General features: G+C 40.5%; 1 protein-coding gene across 3 annotated transcripts; it reads right to left on the reverse strand.

Moving 5' to 3' along the window:
* Nucleotides 1–2,035: 2,035 nt before the first annotated feature.
* LOC110153716 (vascular cell adhesion protein 1-like) lies at nt 2,036–19,406 on the reverse strand. Of its 3 annotated transcripts, none has more exons than XM_055159252.1 (6): nt 18,245–19,405; nt 16,457–16,756; nt 16,078–16,338; nt 11,321–11,411; nt 10,076–10,112; nt 8,574–10,011 (listed from the first exon to the last, which is right to left on the reverse strand). In XM_055159252.1, exons 1-6 carry the CDS (start codon nt 18,561–18,563, stop codon nt 9,967–9,969), a joined length of 1,053 nt encoding a protein of 350 aa, XP_055015227.1. In that variant the 5' UTR covers nt 18,564–19,405; the 3' UTR covers nt 8,574–9,966. The 3 variants fall into 3 exon arrangements, with proteins under 3 accessions (XP_055015228.1, XP_055015227.1, XP_055015229.1); XM_055159254.1 differs by having other exon boundaries at nt 17,852–18,370; XM_055159253.1 differs by lacking the exons at nt 8,574–10,011; nt 10,076–10,112 and adding an exon at nt 2,036–2,133 and having other exon boundaries at nt 18,245–19,406.
* Between the last annotated feature and the right edge of the window lie 365 nt (nt 19,407–19,771).

Here is a 19,771-nt window from a genome sequence, read left to right on the forward strand (position 1 = left end):
ACTCGCTGCGTATGACGTCATCGTGTCCTCCAACGCACATGACACTTTGGAGGCATTAAAAGTTCACACTGGAGATCACATACAAGTCGCATTTAATTGGAAATGTGAAGGATCTCGCAAGAAAAAAAAAGGATTTCACAAAAAAATCTGAATTGAGCATTAAGCCCTGCAGTCTGAAAATAGCCTTTATGTATGATGTAAAACCACAGAGGGTCATCTGATGGCACCTCTCTGGTTCACACCTGCAGCACGTGACAAAGGACAGAATCTCCTATCTGGAATTTCACCAAATAAAGGTTCTTTTTTTTTTTTTTTCCCCATTACATTACATTAAGAAATGGGAACCAAAATAAGATACAAGATACAAGACAAACATTACGATCAAAGATTACACGCAAATAAGGACAACGGTGATGGGCTGGTGACAGTGTGGACATTATGTGTGTGTGCTTTTGTATGTGCATATGTGTGTGTGTGTGCATGTGCATGTGCGCGTGTGCGTGTGTGTGTGTGTGCATGTAGACAGGCTATTCGGATTATTTACTGAAATAAAAGTTATCTTATATGCAGCTTCTTGCAAAATGTCTGAAAAAAGCAAAAGAAAGCTCATTGTGTTAGATTAGAAGAGTCGCGGTAGGATTAAAGGTTGTATAGAGAATTTTTTAAGGGAAGAGAAATACAGTGACAGTCCTTTTTCAAATGTTGTGCATGTGTGACACCACCTCCCTCCTCTACAGCTCCCTCAGTAGAAACACCTCCTCCTGCCTCCTTACTCTAGAAATCCTGCATGTTTACAGCCAGCACGCATCTAGAATTACTTCTGAAGTGACCTGTCTAGATGTAATTTAGTGACCAGCGTGTCAGTTTTAAGACCCTTCAACTGTTTCAGTCACAGTCAGTTTGTCTTCACTCCTTTTCCCCTTCTCTTCTTCTTTCAGTGACCTAAAAAATGGACTTTCTTTTGAGGTGAACCAGTCATGGATTCTCGTCCACCATCGCAACAAACTTTGTGCAAACTGCGAGGAAGCCTGAAAAAGCCTCTAAGAACTGCTGCATAAACCACATAATCCCGGCGCACAGGCGAGTCAGTTATACTAGAAACGTAGGGAGTTTGATTAACAACCCAACAGCCAATAGATAAAGAGGGAGCCTCATTATCTATTGGTTGATGTTTATCTGGCCACAACACGTCCACAGCTGATAGATTTTCATTCTTTTTTTTTTTTTTGGTCATCATAATTACAAGGATGCTGCTTCTCTGTAATGGTGTTTTAAACTTTCACTGACAATTTGAAACTAAAAAAAATCCTCCATACAACCTTTAAATTTTTTGTTGTGGTTATTTTTATTTAATTTATGTTATATGTGCCATTGTATGAGAATGTAAATGTCTGCTTGTCCAAAATAAATACATGAAATCAAAAAATCTTGAGAGAATACTGAGTGACATACCTGTTTTACTCAGTGTAATGACCGCAGATGTTTCGTTTCCCAGTGTATTTGAGGCCACACAATAGTACTGTCCGTCTTGAGTGAAGTTGAAGCTGTACGTGTGTCCCTGGCTCACTCGGGCTGCTCCCTTTGGACTGTGTCTGAACCAGGTGAAGAGGTGGACAGGAGGTTTGGCTCTGCTGGAGCAGCTCAGCGCCACTGACTCACCTGCTGACAGTGGACCGGACGGACTGACCGCAACAGAGGTGTCTTTTGGGCCATCTGAGGACGCACAGAAAAGATGCACTACTGTGGAACATTTCAGAAAAGCAATGACATCTTCTTGCAGTTTTAATACATTTTATTATGATAACAGAGTCCATCAGCGTGTTTCACTCACATGAGACACTGAGGGTGACATTACTGCTGGACATTTTGAATCCTCGCCTCACAGGATACGACGCGTTACACACTTTATCACAAGTCCATCATGGGCGTCTGTCACACTGATGTTCTGTGTGATTTTAGTGGTAAGGGTCCGGTCTGCGTTGGTTTCTGTGATGTGGGCAGTGTCTTGGTGGGGGTCCCATGTGAGGAGAGGAGGGGCGAGTGGACAGGGAGTGACAGCCGAGCAGGTTATAGTCAGCACCTCTGTCTCTGTCTGATTACCAGAGACTTCGATTGTGGGGCTCCTGGGAAAGTCTGGGAAGAGAAACAATCATTTGGAAAACATATTAAAGGGCCTATATTACACTAAATTTACTCTTGTGAGCTTTAGCCCTATGTTCCCACATTTCTAAGATTTTTCTGATTTCTAAGAATTTTCTCAAAATGAAACTCTAATTCAGGACTTTTTTTTATTTTATACCTCTAGGCGCCACTGTCAACTAAGTTGACAAGATCCCGCTCTAAATAAAACGGCCAATTTTGCCAAATAGGGTGTCAAATATTAATCAAGCTAAACCAGGTTTCAACCAGGATGAAAATAGGGCTAAACCAGGACTAAACCAGGTATAAACCTGGTCTAAACCAGGACTAAACCAGAACTGAACCAGGATGAAAATAAAACTAAACCATGATGAAAATAGCGCTGAACCAGGACTAAACCAGGTCTAAACCAAGACTAAACCAGGATGAAAATAAGACTAAGCCAGGGCTAAACCAGGACTGAACCAGGACTTAACCAGGACTTAACAATAGTGTCAAAATCAAACATTTTGGGGAAAAAAAACTCTGGCGCCTAAAGTGTTAAAGGGATGATTCAGAGTCATTTCACCCTAGGATCCTTTGCACCATGACCTCTACATTACATCTGTAGTCACCTGCTGCTAGAGAACAGGTTGAGTGTAATTGATGACCAAATTGGGAGAAATGGGAATAAAATTTGATGCAAATTGATGATAAAGGAAATGTGAGAACGTAGGGCCTAATTTAGGAAAGAAAAAAACAAACAAACAAAAAACTTAGAAATGAGGGAACACGGGGGCTGTGGGAATATAGACACTTTCTTCACCACAGACACTTCCTACAGCTCCTCCGGGGGGACCCAGAGGCGTTTCCAGGCCAGCTGAGAGACATAGTCCCTCTAGCGTGTCCTGGGTCCTCCCCAGGGCCTCCTCCCGGTGGGACATGCCCAGAACACCTCCTGACCTCACCTCCTCCTCCTGTGTGACTGAGCCCCTCACCCTATCTCTAAGGGAGCACCCAACCACCCTGCAGAGAAAACTCATTTCGACCGCTTGTATCCACTTGTCCTTTCGGTCATTACTCAGAGCTCATGACCAAATCGAGAGCTTCACCTTTCAGCTCAGTTTCCGCTTTACCACAACGGTCTGATACAGTGACTGCATCATTGCTGACGCTGCACCGATCCATCTGGCAATCTGACGCTCCATCCTCCCCTCACTCGTGAATACGACCCTGCGATACTTGAACTCCTCCACATTATAACATAGATCAGAAAATTATGTAATGGTCATTTTAAAGAACAAAAGTAGTTCACTAAAATTTAAACCTTATGAATGAGTAATGACAATAACAATCAGATACGCATACATATTCTAAATTGAATAAGAAAACTACACAAAATAACTTGAAGTTGGAAGATTTAAAATAAAAATTTAGAAAAATGAAGATGCGGGGTTCACTCTCTGCTTTATAATAGTCAAATAAATTATAGGAAAAGTGTCTTACCTCTGACTGTTATTTGAAGATGGTTAAAAACAGCTATGTTTGTAAAGAATTCTGTTACTAATCCAAAGTAATATATGTCTTCATGGCTTTGGCTTAAATTATAAAACATTGTATTGCAATCTTTGTTTTTCAGATCCCCAGTGAAATTCATAGGATAAGACATATTGGGGTTTCCACTGACTGAAAACGCTGAACTTGTACCATACACATAATTCTGTTTAAAACCACATGCCAGTGGCAGGGAATGCTTTCTTTATGTATTTGAATGGAGCAGTATAGGTGCATGGGATCTGTAAACAAGAGCCACTCAGAGCCTCCATTTGACGTGGAGTTGTAATGAACAGATCACTTAGTTGACAACAATCAGCACCTGTAAAACATACACAGGGTTTAAATTATAGTAACAGAAAATACACCAAATAATCATTGATGCCATTTTTATACTGTATTTTTCAGACTATAAGTTGCACTTTTTTTTCATGTTTTGGGTGGTCCTGGTGTGACTTATATGTTAAAACTTTCAGACAGACAGCCATGAGAGGGCGCTCTAGGCTCATGTGTCAGTATCTAGTATTACTTTTACTCCTGTACCACTGTCACTTCGCACTCTACTACATGCCTCCTGTAGAAAAAGCTGCTGTCTCACTGTAAATAGTGAAATATTCAGCCGAAAACAGTAATCGAGCGGCAGAAAGAAAGTTTGGAGTGAGCGAGACTTGCGACTTGTGGTTGACTGGCGGAAAGCGGGGATGGAGAGTACAGCTTCATGGTAACCGGGCGGGTGCACCATGTAACTTTCCTGGAAGTCACTGGATGAATCGACAAAGCCTGAACTTCAGTGACAATCGAAACCATCCTGTGGATTCAGAAAGGCTGGAATAATTCTAACTGGAACTGATGCTGAGCCTGACGACAGTTACACAGAAGAGGAAGTGGCGCTCTGTTTACCTCATGAATTTATGATTTACCTCCGGAGGTTGTGCAGAAGTGACACAGAGAAAGAATTCAATGGATTTAGTGAGTTGGAATGAGACTGAGTGAGTTTGGTAAACTTATTCAGTTAATTATAGCATAAACAACAGAACATAACTGTTCATATGTTATGTTAACATATTAACACCTATTCAGCCTGTTGTTCTCTGTTCTGTTGTTTTTACTAGAACTTGACTTTCAAGATGAAATGTCGGTTCCTGGTCTCTGATTTTACAAAATACATTTCTCCCAAAAGCGCAACTTATAATCTGATGCGACTTATAGTCCGGAAAATACGGTACTTCCAAATCCTGACTATAAATACACATGATCAGTTATTGTGAGGTGAATACTCTTTATGCTTTATATGCTACATTTAAAGTTTTGGTTGAAAAAAAATAAGTGTAAGTGTAACTACAAGTATCACTGCAACAGTTTTAAACACCCTCACACTGGCAAAGAAATACTGATCAGAGGAATTATATCCTGCAACACCAAGTCTGTGATTTATATGATCACCTTCTCCTGTGGTGAATCTAGAAATGCTCCAGTCAAAAAGACAACACTTCTGGATTCACCAACTTAAGACTCTCACTCCTCACGGACTGAATGTGGAGTTTGATCTAAGATGTTTTCTGTGTGATGGACTTTTTCTGTATTTTATTATTCTGTATTTTATAAAATGTTTTTTATGTAAAATATCTAAACTGTTGTTTCTTGTTGTAGAGTGGGCTGAACCCACTGGGTGACCTCACTTTGGGACCTCCCATTCATTGAAGGGGTGTATGGGCACCTGGGTTGGCAACCATTCTGTGTGCTGTGGTTCAAAGCAAGAAAAATATCTGATGCTTTTTTTTGCCGAAACATTATTTTGAAAATAAATAAACTTTTGGACATCAACCATCTGAGTGTGCTATGCATTTTTTCACTCTTGAAGTACTTTTATCAAATCAAATCAAATAAAACTTTATTTATAAAGCACTTCTAAAACAAAAATGTAACACAAAGTGCTTTACAGAGATTAAAAACAATCCCGTATTTCCACCGAACCCAACACACACAACTGCCCGACTCCACACAACCAAACAACACAAACACACACACGCACAAACACGCACACACACACAAACACACACACACACACACCCACACACACTAACATGCTAAAATACATAAAACTACTCATGGTAAAATGAGGTTGCATTAAGGATATTAAAGGTTTTTAAATAGACTACCTACTTATATGAACAAGTGCTTTCTCTGTACCAACGGCTTTCTCAGCAAGAACATCTCCATGGTAAAAGCATCTGAAGGACCCTCCATCTGAAAACATACATAATGCACTTGTTTAATGTATCTTATTTTTGTTGGTTTGGTTGGTCTCTCTCATCCAGCTCGGCTCCTCTCCCAGAGGCCTGGGAGTGCGTGACCTTTGCTGTTCTTGTTGTCTTGTACTGCACTTTTTCAGAATGAGATGTTCTGTTGTTTTTCCTGGGATCTGTTGTAGCCTCCTCCAGTTTGGGGTAGGGATGGGCATGATTAGGCGATTAATCAATAATTGATCATTAAGAATTTCGTTGATTACGTTCATTTTTAATCGACAAACCGAGTGTAGGTTGTTGTGCGTAGCATAGGGTGACCAAACATCCGTTTTCCATGTCCTGTCCTGGCTGTCCGGGTTTTTTTTATAAAGTGATGCAAATGTTCAGGTTTTCATTACCTTTCATTGGGCCATTAAACTGAGCGGCTCTCGTAGCTCTCTGCACTCAGAAGGAGCGATCAGACACAAACAGTCGGTCAGCCTGCAACATGCCGAAGCACAAATGTATATTTAACAATGACTTGTACAAGAAATTCCCCACTTTCCGTTCTGGTTGAGACAAGTGGGAGTCCATGTGCACAGTGTACAAAGCAGCACATATGTTTCTGTGTCCAGTGGGAAAAAGCTAATCAGGACACAAAAGCTTTGCCGGGTGAGAGTCGCTCAATGTCGACGACAAGGCACCTCCCTCCCCTCCCACCTCCCACCCCCCGTACGGTGTCCTGGTTTTGACAAACGCAAATATGGTCACACTAGCCTGTATTCCACTGAGTCGTGTCCTTTAGTCCGACAGAAGTTGACCACATCGGTGCACAAGAGCTGTTTTTTCTTTGCTTAGTTTATGCAAATGAGCCATGCGGTTTTAAGTTTCGTTTCTGTGAGACTTGCACAAAGTTTATACACATAATATCAAACGGGCTGTTGTGGCTCTATAGTGGTTACGGTTTATATGTCGTAAAGTTGAATTTATTTATGCAGATTGGTAGTGGAGATAGTAATAATAATGATGATCATTTTAATATAAAAACGTTAATGATTAATTGATAATTAATCGTTCATTCTCCCTATGTTCGATGAAGAAAATGTTTATCGAATGCCCATCCCTAGTTTTGGGGGTTACAGCCCTGAGTGCTCTGATCACCACAGGCACCACTGATGCTTCACCTTCAGACCTTCTCCAGCTCCTCCTCGAGTCCCTTGTATTTCTCTAGTTTCTCGTGTTCCTTTTTCCTGATGTTCCATCTCTTGGCTTTGTTCTGTTCTTATCCACCACCACTATGTCTGGTTGGTCCATCACCACAGTCCCACAGGATCTTGGCTCGGTCGTTCTCCACAACCTTTGGAGATGTTTCCTAGCTTGACCATGGGGTCTCCAGCCCGTACTCTGCACAGATGTTTCTGTACACTATGCCCACCACTTGGTTATGTCGCTCCATGTTTGATTTCCCTGCAGCATCTTACACCCTGCAGTTCTGTGCTGGACTGTCTCAGGAGCCTCTTTGCACAACCTACACCGTGGGTCTTGTCTGGTGTGGGAGATCAGGGCCTCTATTGCTCGAGTGCTCAGGGCCTGCTCCTGTGCAGCCAGGATGAGCCTTTGTGTGTCCTTCAGACCAGCCCTCTCAAGCCATTGGTAAGATTTCTTGATATCAGCCACTTCAGTTATGGTCCGGTGGTAACTTTCAACTACAGGGAACCCACACAATCCTTACATTCTCATGGAAAAGGTGACCTCTTTAATGCTTTGGAGTTTAGAAAAAAATGTTGTTCAACATTACAAAATTGATAACCAAGTAAATTAGACTATAAGAAAGGGATTATGCAGTGTGTTTTGTTTTTTTTTTTTATGCCAGCCTAGTTTCATGTAGTCCATTTTGTGACATGTGCAGTTCTCAGCTCCAGTGTTGAATTAGACTTGGTTCCATATCCAGAAATATTAGTCCTGGGGGCATTCGTAATCTGGCAAAGTTTCATGCTTGTGCCATAAAAGCGAACTATTTTGGTCCTTAACAGCTCCACTAACTAACTAGACAAAGAATTAAATTATGTATGCCATAATACACTTAATGTAAATGAAAGGTATCCACCACAGAACATTATAACATGGTAGAAAGTTAAAACAATAATAATAATTGCCTAATACATCCTCTTTAAAAAGACAACAATATGAGATACCCTACTCATTATTTTTAATATCGCAACAAAAACCTACATCAATTTAAGACTGACACTTACTCCTCAACTAAGGCTACATCCAATGGCAATTAAATTTTGCACATTTCTGTTGAATAAAAAAAGATAAAAATTTCCACTCTAAAGGTAAGTCAGATATTGTGAAGAAGTGACCTGTACCGTGTAGACCCACACATTGCTCTGCCTGATCCGTGGTCCCACTGACTCCTGTGCCATATCCTCCCCGTAGTCAATGCAGGTGAAGTGTCTCACCTAAGAACACAACGGCAGAACTTGGTCCGAGCGGAAATCGATCCTCTGACCTGAAGTTCCTTTCTGGTTACAAAATGAATTGCACCTAAACTTTACCCATTACATCATGGAGAGGAATTCATAACAGGCCAAAATTGCTGCTATTGTCTTGAGACATTTGGAAAAGTACAGCGGAAAAAGATATCCTCATCACTTGAATGAACATGAGGTATTTTATTTACACTTAGAGTTTATTTCATATAACAAGAGCAGAAAATCAAAGATAACGTTAACTTTGTGTGATCAGTGATGGCACGAGTGAGCCAACACAGTCTTCAGAGCTTCTTCATCAGGCTGGAATTAGTTCTTGACAAATTAGAAGAGTTTGACTCAGGAATAACATAAGGCTGGGTACCGCTTGATTATTATTATTATTATTATTTTCGATACCAGTACTTTAATAATACCGATACTGGTTCCTGAACGATCCTTTTTTGGAGCCTGTATTTTTTAAAATGTAAATTAATAGCCAATATTATTAATAAAATACTTTTCAATCATTGAATTATGTTATAACTATGTTAATTCAGTTTAAGTATAGGGATTAAAAATGTTTATTTAAAAATGAGGGAGGGAAAATGTCTTTAAAATGATGCTTTGAGTTTGTAATAAATAGTAAAAGATGATGAAAGGAAATGATGATGGTGAAAATAATATTAGTTTAAGTATAGGAAAAATGGGAGAGAAAAAAAGGAAGAGAGAAAGAAAAGGAATTTCATTTCAGTTTTTATGTTGTACTGCCACATTACTTTTGTTTTATTTAACCAAATTTTTGTCAGTGTGTGTGGTCAGGAGGCGTGGTCCTGCTCCTGAATCTCAGTTAATCTTATTAACTACACGTATTGATAAATTGGTGTGTTTACTGCAGGGTTCCCACGGTCATGGAAATTCTGGAAAAGTCATGGAAATTAAAAATGTAATTTCCAGGCTTGGAAAAGTCATGGGATTTTGTAAATTTAATGAAAGTTTTGGAAAAGTCATGGAATTTCAGTATGTCTTTGACACAACTACAGCGTTCTGTTAAGTTCTCATTAGACCATTATTATTTCTGAAGGTATGTGCCTTTTGTTTAAAAGAGACAACAATAAATGCACTGATAGGATTTTCAATGTTAAAAAACTACTATCCCAAACCATAAGGTGCGTGGAAAGGGTTAACATTTCATATCTAGCCCTAAAAGTATGATAAATTCTACACATGTAGGTGCCGTAAAGTCATGGAAAATTTACTTTAGGTCATGAAAAAGTCATGGAAAAGTTTTGAAATGTTCTCAGTGAAAAAGAGTGGGAACTCTGTTCGTGGCTCATTGATGTGGACATGTAAAGCCAAAGAACCAAAAGTTGGGATGTTAGTTTTTTCGGTAGCAGTACTTACTGAATCTTTTTGGTTCTTTCCCACTTGCAACCAAGCTTCAGTACCCAGCCCTACTTAGACCTACTATAAACTGCACTAACTTTCTGCCATATAAATGCATAAGCACTATTCAATATAAGCCGACTCTAGTATGTATTGGTTTGCAGGTGTATGATAAAATACAACATAAGCCAGTTTTAAAAAAACAAGTTTTAAGATTGACTTGGAATGGCACTGCGGACATTTGCATCTGGTCTCTGTGAACAACAAGGCAAAGAGAAGTTAGTTAAATAGCATGACAAAGAGGTATTACACTTTTACCTGTTCCTGTTTCTTTGCATAAGTTGTTCTAAACCAGCTGAAAAAAAAAAAAGAATTTCATTTTAACCCATAGGCCCATATTACGTTGTTTTCTGATCTGCTGTGTTAGAATCCTCATAACAAACAGGCTTGGAGTTGTGTTTTGTTTCATTCACATGTTTAACACACAAACCCTGCATATTTAAGTCATGTCCTTCTGTTACACAATACACTCTGTTCCATCTTGTGTCACACGGTAATACAGGAAGTGCTCCACTATGTTTTTACACCTCATACACCTTCACTAGAATCATTTGGTTCATTTCAGCCCCCTCTCCACTGAACTAAAGCTAAGAGCCAGAGACAGACTACCATATTTTTTGGACTATAAATCGCTTCGGAATATAAGTCGCACCAGCCAAAAAAATGCGCAATGAAGAAGAAAAAAACATATATAATTTGCATCGAACTATACTTCGCACTTTTTGGGGAAATTTATTTTATAAAATCAGAGACCAGGAACTGACATTTCATCTTGAAAGGCAAGTTATAGTAACAACAACAGAACAGAGAACAACAGACTGAATAGGCATGAATACGTTAACATAATAGCAGTTATTCAGATAACTATAGCATAAACAACAGAACATAAGTAAGTCTTTATTTATGTAGCGCTTTTCACAGATATTTTCTGTCCCCAAAGACACGTTACAGAGCATTATTCAGCATTATTCATTCACTCTATACCCTGGTGATGGTAAGCTACTATTGTAGCCACAGCTGCCCTGGGGCACACTGACAGAAGCGGCTGCCATGCCAATCAGCGCCATCGGTCCCCTCTGACCACCACCACCATCACTCACACACACACACACATACACACACCAATTTCATACTAGGCAATGTGGGTGAAGTGTCTTGGGTCAGGACACACAATGATTGAATTGATTGTATTTCACTGACCTTGACATCAACTGTTTATGGAGACCTGCAGCATGTTTTGGGTTGATGGGGGGAACCGGAGTGCCCGGAGGAAACCCAACACGGGGAGAAACATGCAAACTCCACACAGAAAGGCCCGGAAGACGCAGGGATCGAACCCAGAACCTTTTTGCTGTGAGGCATGAGTGCTAGCCGAAAAATACGATAGTAATAAAGGGCTGTTCAAACATGTGTGAAACAAAACACAACTCCAGGTCTGTTTTCGAGGAGGTAACAGCATTAGAACATGGCTTAAACCTCACAAGAGTCAAGTTTTAGTCTCACCATTCAAAAAGGACCAGGGAGCCGTAGAGCAGTATAATTCCACAGAGCTTCACGACGTTGTAGGGGCCAATCCAACTCACAACACCAGGTTCTAAAGTTAAAGATCATTCAGTCTGAATGAACTTTTGTTTCATCTCTTATCTCTTTTTCATATTCTTGTATAATTAGCACTTTGATATTTATTATTCAGAAGAATTACACAGGTGTAAGTGCATAACTAAGGTTACGTTCAGACTGCAGCCTGAAGGCTCCTGTATTTGATCTTTTAATGACAGTCTGAATGACACAGATTAAATTTTTTTCAGTTGTGACCCAGGCTACTTAGTGGAGCTGTTAAGGACCAAAATAGTTCATTTTTATGGTACAAGCATGAGAATTTTAATTCCGATTAAGGACAAGGCCCCGACAGATGACGTGCTCAAAGAATGTCTCAGACACTGGAGTTCAGAGAAAAGAGGTGCTGGAGGGACCATCATGGCAGCATACCACCAAAACATAGCTGAACTGGCTGATATTTTAAAAAAATCCTCCCGATGTCTTGAGAGGGCAGGTCTGAAGGACACACAAAGGCTCATCCTGACTGCTCAGGAGCAGGCCCTGGGCACTCGAGCAATAGAGGCCCAGATCTATCACACCAGACAAGACCCACGGTGTAAAATGTGCAAAGAGGCTCCTGAGACAGTCCAGCACAGAACTGCAGGGTGTAAGATGCTGCAGGGAAAGCAAACATGGATCGACATAACCAAGTGGCAGGCATAATGTACAGAAACATCTGTGCAGAGTACGGGCTGGAGACCCCAGGATCAAGGTGGGAAACACCTCCAAAAGTTGTGGAGAATGACTGAGCCAAGATCTTGTGGGACTTCCAGATACAGACTGACAGGATGGTGATGGACCAACCAGACATAGTGGTGGTGGAGAAGAACAGAACAAAGCTGTGGTGGTGGACATCACAATACCAAGTGATGGTAATATCAGGAAAATGGAACATGAGAAACTAGAGAAATACCAGGGGCTCAAGGAGGAGCTGGCGAAGGCCTGGAAGGTGAAGGCATCAGTGGTGCCTATGGTGTTCGGAGCACTCGGTACTGTACCCCCAAACTGGAGGAGGCTACAGCAGATACCAGGAAAAATATCAGGCTTCTCAGTCCAGAAAAGTGTAGTACAGGAAGAGCAAAGACCGAGATGGAGAATCCCTGTATCGTTCGTTCATTCGTTTTTCAATAGAAAACCAAAAATAAGAAAAAACAACAGTTTTCTTCATTATTTGTCTCCAAAACCAAAATGAAAAAACGGATAATGATTCATTTTTTTCAGTTTTCGATTTTGTGTTTAAATGAAGAATGGAAAAAACGGATAATGGCCGTTTCCTGTTTACGTGACTTCCGTGATGCATACAGACTGAACCAGGACTGATCCAGGTCCGGGACCAAAGCAGGACCAGAGCGGACTCCGAGCGGACTCTGAGCTTTGACTCTGAGCCTCCACGGGGTCTGAGCCTCAGCTTCGAGCTCCGGCCCTGCGGGGGGCACTGAGCCTCTGGTATGGTCCCAGCCTGATCTCGGTCTCAGTCCTGCTCTGGTCTTGGTCTGGTCTCAGTCCTGCTCTGGTCCCGGTTTCAGTTCTGATCTCAGTCTCAGACTGGTCTCGGTCTGGTCTCGGTCTGGTCTCGGTCTCAGTCCTGCTCCGGTCCCAGTCTGGTCTCAGTCTCGGTCTGGTCCCGGTTACAGTTCTGATCTCAGTCTCGGTCTGGTCTCTGTCTCAGTCCCGCTCTGGTCCCGGTCTGGTCCATGAAGAAAACTGTTGTTTTTTCGTTTTCTTATTTTTGGTTTTATAATGAAAAACGAATGAATGAATCATACACGGATTCTTCAGATTATTATTAATCAGATTCAGTTATTGCAGAGAAAGCCCTTGTTCAAGTCTTTTGTAAGAAGTACATTTAATGACCTTGTGGTACTTACTTCATTGTCCACATTGAAGCTCATTTTGTGTATTTACCAGATGTAGTATTTGCTACAATTTTAAAAGCCTTCTTTTATATACTTATTTCCAAATACCGTACATACACGAACCAAATGAAAGAAAGAAATAAACTAGAATACAAGGCCTTATGAAGTGATTCCTTTTTGTATTGAATTTGCACTAAAGTATATGTATTTTGTATTACTGTATGTCTTTATAAGATTCAATTAAAGTAATATACTTTTTATACATATTTTTACCTGAAAAACTTACTTAAATTAGGATCCATTATCCATACACTGAAGCCTAATGTCTGCATTGTCCAGATGTATTTGTTGTAATATTAAATGCCTTTTTAAAATCTCTCTATGTATGCTTTGTTTACTATATTGAACGTAGCCTTCTAACTATGCGACTATTTCTTTCTTTGCAATACCATGTATAAAATTTACTTTAAAAAGGTGCATTGTGTAACTTTTCTGGTGGAGGGTTCATCAAATGGAGATGTCATTGCTTTATCTGGAATGTGTCACAGTGTTTTTTCTTATCATGGAAATGAAACCAGACCAAGTTAGAGGTCATTTATGTATTTTTGAGCTGTAAAACCACCTGTAATTGAATGAATGTAAAGTAGAGCTATTTAATGTCCTACTGTGGAACATTCCAGGGAGAGCAATGACATATCCATAGAAACAAGCAGGTGGTGGACTCCGACCAAAAAGTTATATAGTGCACCTTTATGCCTTATGCTGCATTGTCCAGTTGTAGTTCAATCTTAAATGTTTTCTTTTTAAATCTTTCTCTGTTTCTACCTATTCACAATATCTCTCCATTGTTCACCACACAGACTGGAGCCTTCCATATCCAGAAATGTTGGTCCTAGGGATGATAATAATCTGACAAAGTTTCATGCTTGTACCATAAAAGTGAACAATTGGGCACTTTTTTGGTCCTTAACTGCTCCACTAACTTGGATATGTGCTCCTTAAACTGATACATATCCGATCTTTTGACATGCGACTGCAGTCTGAACGGTCAGGTCACATTCATCCCACCTAAACGTCAAGCCTGGAGTCTAGTCAATGGAGAGAAAGCGAGGTTAGAGAGTTTATTAATATTTGGGGGGATCACTGTATTTAGGCCAGATTAGTGGGGTATTATCGAAATATCAACAAAAATAAAAGAACCTGTGAGCCAAATACAAGAGTCTCAAACAAACGAAGTAGCCATGGACGTGTAACCTGTCCATTTTACCAAGAACTGGACCAGATTTTGGGAGACAAGCCCAGCTTTTAAGCGACTTCCGTAAACACTGAGCACACTCGCTGCGTATGACGTCATCGTGTCCTCCAACGCACATGACACTTTGGAGGCATTTAAAGTTCACACTGGAGATCACATACAAGTCGCATTTAATTGGAAATGTGAAGGATCTCGCAAGAAAAAAAAAGGATTTCACAAAAAAAAATCTGAATTGAGCATTAAGCCCTGCAGTCTGAAAATAGCCTTTATGTATGATGTAAAACCACAGAGGGTCATCTGATGGCACCTCTCTGGTTCACACCTGCAGCACGTGACAAAGGACAGAATCTCCCATCTGGAATTTCACCAAATAAAGGTTCTTTTTTTTTTTTCCCATTACATTACATTAAGAAATGGGAACCAAAATAAGATACAAGATACAAGACAAACATTACGATCAAAGATTACATGCAAATAAGGACAACGGTGATGGGCTGGTGACAGTGTGGACATTATGTGTGTGTGCTTTTGTATGTGCATATGTGTGTGTGTGTGCATGTGCATGTGCGCGTGTGCGTGTGTGTGTGTGTGCATGTAGACAGGCTATTCGGATTATTTACTGAAATAAAAGTTATCTTATATGCAGCTTCTTGCAAAATGTCTGAAAAAAGCAAAAGAAAGCTCATTGTGTTAGATTAGAAGAGTCGCGGTAGGATTAAAGGTTGTATAGAGAATTTTTTAAGGGAAGAGAAATACAGTGACAGTCCTTTTTCAAATGTTGTGCATGTGTGTGACACCACCTCCCTCCTCTACAGCTCCCTCAGTAGAAACACCTCCTCCTGCCTCCTTACTCTAGAAATCCTGCATGTTTACAGCCAGCACGCATCTAGAATTACTTCTGAAGTGACCTGTCTAGATGTAATTTAGTGACCAGCGTGTCAGTTTTAAGACCCTTCATCTGTTTCAGTCACAGTCAGTTTGTCTTCACTCCTTTTCCCCTTCTCTTCTTCTTTCAGTGACCTAAAAAATGGACTTTCTTTTGCGGTGAACCAGTCATGGATTCTCGTCCACCATCGCAACAAACTTTGTGCAAACTGCAAGGAAGCCTGAAAAAGCCTCTAAGAACTGCTGCATAAACCACATAATCCCGAGTCAGTTACACTAGAAACGTAGGGAGTTTGATTAACAACCCAACAGCCAATAGATAAAGAGGGAGCCTCATTATCTATTGGCTGATGTTTATCTGGCCACAACACGTCCACAGTTGATAGATTTTCATTCTTTTTTTTTTTTTTGGTCATCATAATTACAAGGATGCTGCTTCTCTGTAATGGTGTTTTAAACTTTAACTGACAATTTGAAACAAAAAAAAAATCCTACATACAACCTTTAAATACATATTCTTCCCACTCTTTTTTGGGCAAATTTTTTGTTGTGGTTATTTTATTTTATTTATGTTATATGTGCCATTGTATGAGAATGTAAATGTCTGCTTGTCCAAAATAAATACATGAAATCAAAAAATCTTGAGAGAATACTGAGTGACATACCTGTTTTACTCAGTGTAATGACCGCAGATGTTTCGTTTCCCAGTGTATTTGAGGCCACACAATAGTACTGTCCGTCTTGAGTGAAGTTGAAGCTGTACGTGTGTCCCTGGCTCACTCGGGCTGCTCCCTTTGGACTGTGTCTGAACCAGGTGAAGAGGTGGACAGGAGGTTTGGCTCTGCTGGAGCAGCTCAGCGCCACTGACTCACCTGCTGACAGTGGACCGGACGGACTGACCGCAACAGAGGTGTCTTTTGGGCCATCTGAGGACGCACAGAAAAGATGCACTACTGTGGAACATTTCAGAAAAGCAATGACATCTTCTTGCAGTTTTAATACATTTTATTATGATAACAGAGTCCATCAGCGTGTTTCACTCACATGAGACACTGAGGGTGACATTACTGCTGGACATTTTGAATCCTCGCCTCACAGGATACGACGCGTTACACTTTATCACAAGTCCATCATGGGCGTCTGTCACACTGATGTTCTGTGTGATTTTAGTGGTAAGGGTCCGGTCTGCGTTGGTTTCTGTGATGTGGGCAGTGTCTTGGTGGGGGTCCCATGTGAGGAGAGGAGGGGCGAGTGGACAGGGAGTGACAGCCGAGCAGGTTATAGTCAGCACCTCTGTCTCTGTCTGATTACCAGAGACTTCGATTGTGGGGCTCCTGGGAAAGTCTGGGAAGAGAAACAATCATTTGGAAAACATATTAAAGGGCCTATATTACACTAAATTTACTCTTGTGAGCTTTAGCCCTATGTTCCCACATTTCTAAGATTTTTCTGATTTCTAAGAATTTTCTCAAAATGAAACTCTAATTCAGGACTTTTTTATTTTTATACCTCTAGGCGCCACTGTCAACTAAGTTGACAAGATCCCGCTCTAAATAAAACGGCCAATTTTGCCAAATAGGGTGTCAAATATTAATCAAGCTAAACCAGGTTTCAACCAGGATGAAAATAGGGCTAAACCAGGACTAAACCAGGTATAAACCTGGTCTAAACCAGGACTAAACCAGAACTGAACCAGGATGAAAATAAAACTAAACCATGATGAAAATAGCGCTGAACCAGGACTAAACCAGGTCTAAACCAAGACTAAACCAGGATGAAAATAAGACTAAGCCAGGGCTAAACCAGGACTGAACCAGGACTTAACCAGGACTTAACAATAGTGTCAAAATCAAACATTTTGGGGAAAAAAACTCTGGCGCCTAAAGTGTTAAAGGGATGATTCAGAGTCATTTCACCCTAGGATCCTTTGCACCATGACCTCTACATTACATCTGTAGTCACCTGCTGCTAGAGAACAGGTTGAGTGTAATTGACGACCAAATTGGGAGAAATGGGAATAAAATTTGATGCAAATTGATGATAAAGGATATGTGAGAACGTAGGGCCTAATTTAGGAAAGAAAAAAACAAACAAACAAAAAACTTAGAAATGAGGGAACACGGGGGCTGTGGGAATATAGACACTTTCTTCACCACAGACACTTCCTACAGCTCCTCCGGGGGGACCCAGAGGCGTTTCCAGGCCAGCTGAGAGACATAGTCCCTCTAGCGTGTCCTGGGTCCTCCCCAGGGCCTCCTCCCGGTGGGACATGCCCAGAACACCTCCTGACCTCACCTCCTCCTCCTGTGTGACTGAGCCCCTCACCCTATCTCTAAGGGAGCACCCAACCACCCTGCAGAGAAAACTCATTTCGACCGCTTGTATCCACTTGTCCTTTCGGTCATTACTCAGAGCTCATGACCAAATCGAGAGCTTCACCTTTCAGCTCAGTTTCCGCTTTACCACAACGGTCTGATACAGTGACTGCATCATTGCTGACGCTGCACCGATCCATCTGGCAATCTGACGCTCCATCCTCCCCTCACTCGTGAATACGACCCTGCGATACTTGAACTCCTCCACATTATAACATAGATCAGAAAATTATGTAATGGTCATTTTAAAGAACAAAAGTAGTTCACTAAAATTTAAACCTTATGAATGAGTAATGACAATAACAATCAGATACGCATACATATTCTAAATTGAATAAGAAAACTACACAAAATAACTTGAAGTTGGAAGATTTAAAATAAAAATTTAGAAAATGAAGATGCGGGGTTCACTCTCTGCTTTATAATAGTCAAATAAATTATAGGAAAAGTGTCTTACCTCTGACTGTTATTTGAAGATGGTTAAAAACAGCTATGTTTGTAAAGAATTCTGTTACTAATCCAAAGTAATATATGTCTTCATGGCTTTGGCTTAAATTATAAAACATTGTATTGCAATCTTTGTTTTTCAGATCCCCAGTGAAATTCATAGGATAAGACATATTGGGGTTTCCACTGACTGAAAACGCTGAACTTGTACCATACACATAATTCTGTTTAAACCACATGCCAGTGGCAGGGAATGCTTTCTTTATGTATTTGAATGGAGCAGTATAGGTGCATGGGATCTGTAAACAAGAGCCACTCAGAGCCTCCATTTGACGTGGAGTTGTAATGAACAGATCACTTAGTTGACAACAATCAGCACCTGTAAAACATACACAGGGTTTAAATTATAGTAACAGAAAATACACCAAATAATCATTGATGCCATTTTTATACTGTATTTTTCAGACTATAAGTTGCACTTTTTTTCATGTTTTGGGTGGTCCTGGTGTGACTTATATGTTAAAACTTTCAGACAGACAGCCATGAGAGGGCGCTCTAGGCTCATGTGTCAGTATCTAGTATTACTTTTACTCCTGTACCACTGTCACTTCGCACTCTACTACATGCCTCCTGTAGAAAAAGCTGCTGTCTCACTGTAAATAGTGAAATATTCAGCCGAAAACAGTAATCGAGCGGCAGAAAGAAAGTTTGGAGTGAGCGAGACTTGCGACTTGTGGTTGACTGGCGGAAAGCGGGGATGGAGAGTACAGCTTCATGGTAACCGGGCGGGTGCACCATGTAACTTTCCTGGAAGTCACTGGATGAATCGACAAAGCCTGAACTTCAGTGACAATCGAAACCATCCTGTGGATTCAGAAAGGCTGGAATAATTCTAACTGGAACTGATGCTGAGCCTGACGACAGTTACACAGAAGAGGAAGTGGCGCTCTGTTTACCTCATGAATTTATGATTTACCTCCGGAGGTTGTGCAGAAGTGACACAGAGAAAGAATTCAATGGATTTAGTGAGTTGGAATGAGACTGAGTGAGTTTGGTAAACTTATTCAGTTAATTATAGCATAAACAACAGAACATAACTGTTCATATGTTATGTTAACATATTAACACCTATTCAGCCTGTTGTTCTCTGTTCTGTTGTTTTTACTAGAACTTGACTTTCAAGATGAAATGTCGGTTCCTGGTCTCTGATTTTACAAAATACATTTCTCCCAAAAGCGCAACTTATAATCTGATGCGACTTATAGTCCGGAAAATACGGTACTTCCAAATCCTGACTATAAATACACATGATCAGTTATTGTGAGGTGAATACTCTTTATGCTTTATATGCTACATTTAAAGTTTTGGTTGAAAAAAAATAAGTGTAAGTGTAACTACAAGTATCACTGCAACAGTTTTAAACACCCTCACACTGGCAAAGAAATACTGATCAGAGGAATTATATCCTGCAACACCAAGTCTGTGATTTATATGATCACCTTCTCCTGTGGTGAATCTAGAAATGCTCCAGTCAAAA

The sequence above is a fragment of the Boleophthalmus pectinirostris genome, unplaced genomic scaffold, assembly GCF_026225935.1.
Source record: "Boleophthalmus pectinirostris isolate CB_2022bp ecotype Guang Dong unplaced genomic scaffold, ASM2622593v1 HiC_scaffold_23, whole genome shotgun sequence".
In the NCBI taxonomy this organism is placed as follows: domain Eukaryota; kingdom Metazoa; phylum Chordata; class Actinopteri; order Gobiiformes; family Gobiidae; genus Boleophthalmus; species Boleophthalmus pectinirostris.